At 38.5% G+C, this 3,705-nt stretch overlaps 1 protein-coding gene across 1 annotated transcript; it reads right to left on the bottom strand.

Annotated features, from left to right (window-relative positions):
• Positions 1 to 563: 563 nt before the first annotated feature.
• LOC120780811 lies at positions 564 to 2,920 on the bottom strand. Its single transcript, XM_040113057.1, has 2 exons — positions 677 to 2,920; positions 564 to 617 (listed from the first exon to the last, which is right to left on the bottom strand). Exons 1-2 carry the CDS (start codon positions 2,918 to 2,920, stop codon positions 564 to 566), a joined length of 2,298 nt encoding a protein of 765 aa, XP_039968991.1.
• Between the last annotated feature and the right edge of the window lie 785 nt (positions 2,921 to 3,705).

Below are 3,705 nucleotides of genomic sequence, written 5' to 3' on the forward strand. Positions count from 1 at the left end.
ATTTAAGTAGCCATATTTCTTGCAACAAGATTTTTGAAGTTATAACAACAGGAACCAAAATACCGAGTGGGTCGTAAAGTGACGATGCAACAGATAGGATGGAACGTTTTGTAAGACGACCAGTGAGTCCTAGTTTTGCTTCGAATGAAAAAATAAAACAATCAAGATTTTGGTTCCATTTTAGTCCAAGTGCGTTAGTGATGGATGAATCTACGTTTAGATCCTTTAACGAGTCGTCTTCTCTGAATCGATGATGATTAGAATGCCACTTTGTTAATTTAAACTTTCCTAATTCTAACAGTTGTGTTACCTCTTGCTTTATCTGTGAAAGTTCGGTTAGACTGTCAGCACCACACAGTAAGTCGTCTACGTAAAATGATGACTTCACGATCTTTGCGCCAATTGGGAATTGTTCTGAATGCTGTTCAGCTAGGTACAGCAAACTCCGTATAGCAAGATATGGTGCAGCAGCCATTCCATACGTTACACTATTTAGTTGGTATGTCCGAATGTTCTCTGTCGGTGAACTCCTCCACAGAATGTACTGGAACTTTCGATCATCTTCATGCATTAATACTTCCCGATACATCTTGACTATATCTGCAGTGAGTGCAAACCTATTGAATCGGAAACGAAGAAGAAGAATAAAAAGTTCGCATTGGATTGTAGGACCAACCATCTGAATATCGTTTAGTGATTTTTGGGACGTAGTTCGACAGGAGGCGTCAAATACGACTCTAAGCTTTGTTGTTGTACTTGTTGGCTTAAGAACGCAATGATGTGGTATAAAATAATGCGGTTCGCTCAGATTCGGATTCGTTACAATGCTCATATGACCCAGGCTCTCGTAATCGTTCATAAATTCAACGTACTGTGCTGTCAATTGTGGAGATTTGGCTAATCGACGTTCTTGTGCACTGAATCGTCGCAATGCCGTAGTGTATGACTCGCCCAAGCACGTCGGATCATCCTTGAAAGGGAGTTTGACAACTATTCTGCCGCAAGGTCTTCTTGACACGGTTGCATTGTATAAATGATCGCAAATCTGTTGTTCACGAGTCCAAGGCTCTGGGATGGTAGTAACTTCTTCCAATTTCCACAACTTTTCCAATTTGGCATCTAAAGGTTCATTGGCTAAAAATAAACAAGATGGTTTAGATATATTGTTACTGCCGGTATTATAGCGTCCCGAAACGATCCAGCCTAAGAGCGTTTTTTGCAAGATGGGTAAATTAGACCCAAGATGGATTTGACCAACAGATAGCAGACTGAAGAACGTTTCCGTACCCAGCAACATGTCAATTTTCTTTGGTATATGAAATTCATCATCAGCGAGTTTTATGTTGGTTGGAATTTTCCATGTTGAAATGTTGATTTCCGGATCTGGTTGATAAGCAATATGCGATGTAATACAAAAAGTTAATGGAAGCTCGAAACCGGTGACTTGCGACTTGATGTTAGTTGAAGTTTTGAATTTAATATTTGTTGATGACAAACCAATGCTTTGAATTTCTAAGTTTTGTTTGTTTCTTGGCAGCAGCAACCTTTGCGAAAAATCATCTGTGATGAAATTGACTTGCGAACAGGAATCTAGCAGCGCTGTACCCAATCTATAGCTCCCCGATGAATCACGAACGAAAATTTTTGCTGTTGCAAGGATTACATTATCCAACGATGAATTATTCGTATGTGTATGTACGGCTGCCTCCTGTGTAGGAAATAATTGAGTAGTTGTTGGTTGGCCTGAAGGTGAACCGCGGTGAAGTAAACTATGGTGTTGTCGTGCACAAACCTTGCACCTGTGCGATGATGAACAATTGGCTACTTGATGTCCCTTGGATAAGCAATTGATGCAAAGTCCAATTTTCTTTGCATGATCGAAACGTTGAGTTATGTTTAGCGACTTAAACCGTTCACAATTAAAAATCTTGTGGTTGTTGTTAAAACAGAATTGGCACGATATGGTAGAGCAGGAAAATGTGTAACCTTTTGGTTGACTCCTTGATTTCGGAGTGGAGTGTTTGTTAAAACCTTGAGCTGGCGAAGTACTACCATGCGTGTTGTCGAGTGACTCCAGATATTGACAGTGTCTTTCCAAAACTGCGATGAAATCTTCCCATGACGGCAGAGTTCTGAAATCTAGCGACTCCTTCCACCTTTTGTTGGTCTGTTCATCAGACTTCTGCAATATTAGATAAATTAGCATTGCTTGAGAAATTTGCCTGTCACTACCCAGTGATGTCAAAGAACCATAAATAGCTGAAGCTTTATCAATTAAACCTCTTAGCTGAATGCCATTTGGTTTCATAACTGCTGGTAAATCAAATAGCGAATTTATTCCTTCCAAGAAAATTAGAGTTTTGTTGTCATAACGTACCTTCAATCGTTCTAACGCCTTTGGGTAGTTTTCATTTGTAACCTGAAACGCATTTACAGTTTCTAAGGCTTGACCTTGGAGACAATTTCGTAAATGGTTGAATTTTTCAATGTTTGTTAAATTGAACTCGTGATCAATTATTTGTTTGAACGAGGTAATAAAATTTTGATAATTCGAATACTTGCCATCAAACGTAGGAAGCTTAAGTGGTGGAAGTTTTGAACTTGATTGTACCACGCAAGTTGTATCCGAAAATGAAACGTTGTTATCTTCTGCCAGTTGCGACTGGATAATCAATTTAGTTGTTATGTAAAGTTCTTCCAGGTCAGCACGTCCTCCGTCCTCAGCATCCAATCTTTCGATGTCCGTTTGAATTGAGAGAATCTGCTTGAAGTATGACTCCAGGATGCCTAAACGACATTTGTATTCCGCCACTGAAAGAACCTTTCCACTTGGTCGTAGGCTAGCATCGATGATATTTTTAATACGTGTGATATTTTTCTTGGTGCTGGTGCGTTGTTGTTTTAGTTCGTCCAAAGACATTGTAGAACGGAATTCTATCTACGTGCTTTATATTGACTTCAAAGTATTTCAAATAATTATAATTTTCCTTCTAGTGAGTAGTTGGGTAATAAATGATTTGTTAATTTATTGCAAATGGTATCAACGAGATTAATATATGTGTATATGCGAAGCAACAAATATGCGAATATCACCTGGAAATGGTACTAGCGAAACGTGGTGGCGACAAGTAGATGATCTGTGCTGTGTGCGAGCGATGCTGATGTGTCCAATGGTGAAGATGTCCAATGGTGAAGATTCAATGACGATAATGTCCCACGATGCAGTCTAATACTGACCACCAAACTCCGAAAGATATGCGAACAACGAAACAACTTACTCGTGCCCCACGTTGGGCGCCAAAAAATGTAGGGCTATAAAGCTTTTTTTATAACCGCGAAAATTTACGAAATAGCGAAAGTATAAGCGAAATTGTTGCAAAGGGCCGAGTAATGACACTGTAAGGTGGTCAGGTATTAGACTAACTTTATTTGCACAATTCTTCTCCTTAAATAACATTCTGTACAATATTTCGATACCGCTAACTATGTACATAATTCCGCTTTGTATTAATTCTTATATAAATACTATATATGTTATGTACTTCTAACAGTCCATAAAACTAAGTACCTACTTAACGCTATTGCTTCTTCATATATAATTTAGTTATTAAAAGAGAAATAAAAAAATGGGAATGCAGCATTGCAATATGCTGCTTACATATAAGCTTAGTACATGCTAAATAGGACTAACTAATGTGCACAAAC

This window comes from Bactrocera tryoni, unplaced genomic scaffold (genome assembly GCF_016617805.1).
Source record: "Bactrocera tryoni isolate S06 unplaced genomic scaffold, CSIRO_BtryS06_freeze2 scaffold_25, whole genome shotgun sequence".
In the NCBI taxonomy this organism is placed as follows: Eukaryota; Metazoa; Arthropoda; class Insecta; order Diptera; family Tephritidae; genus Bactrocera; species Bactrocera tryoni.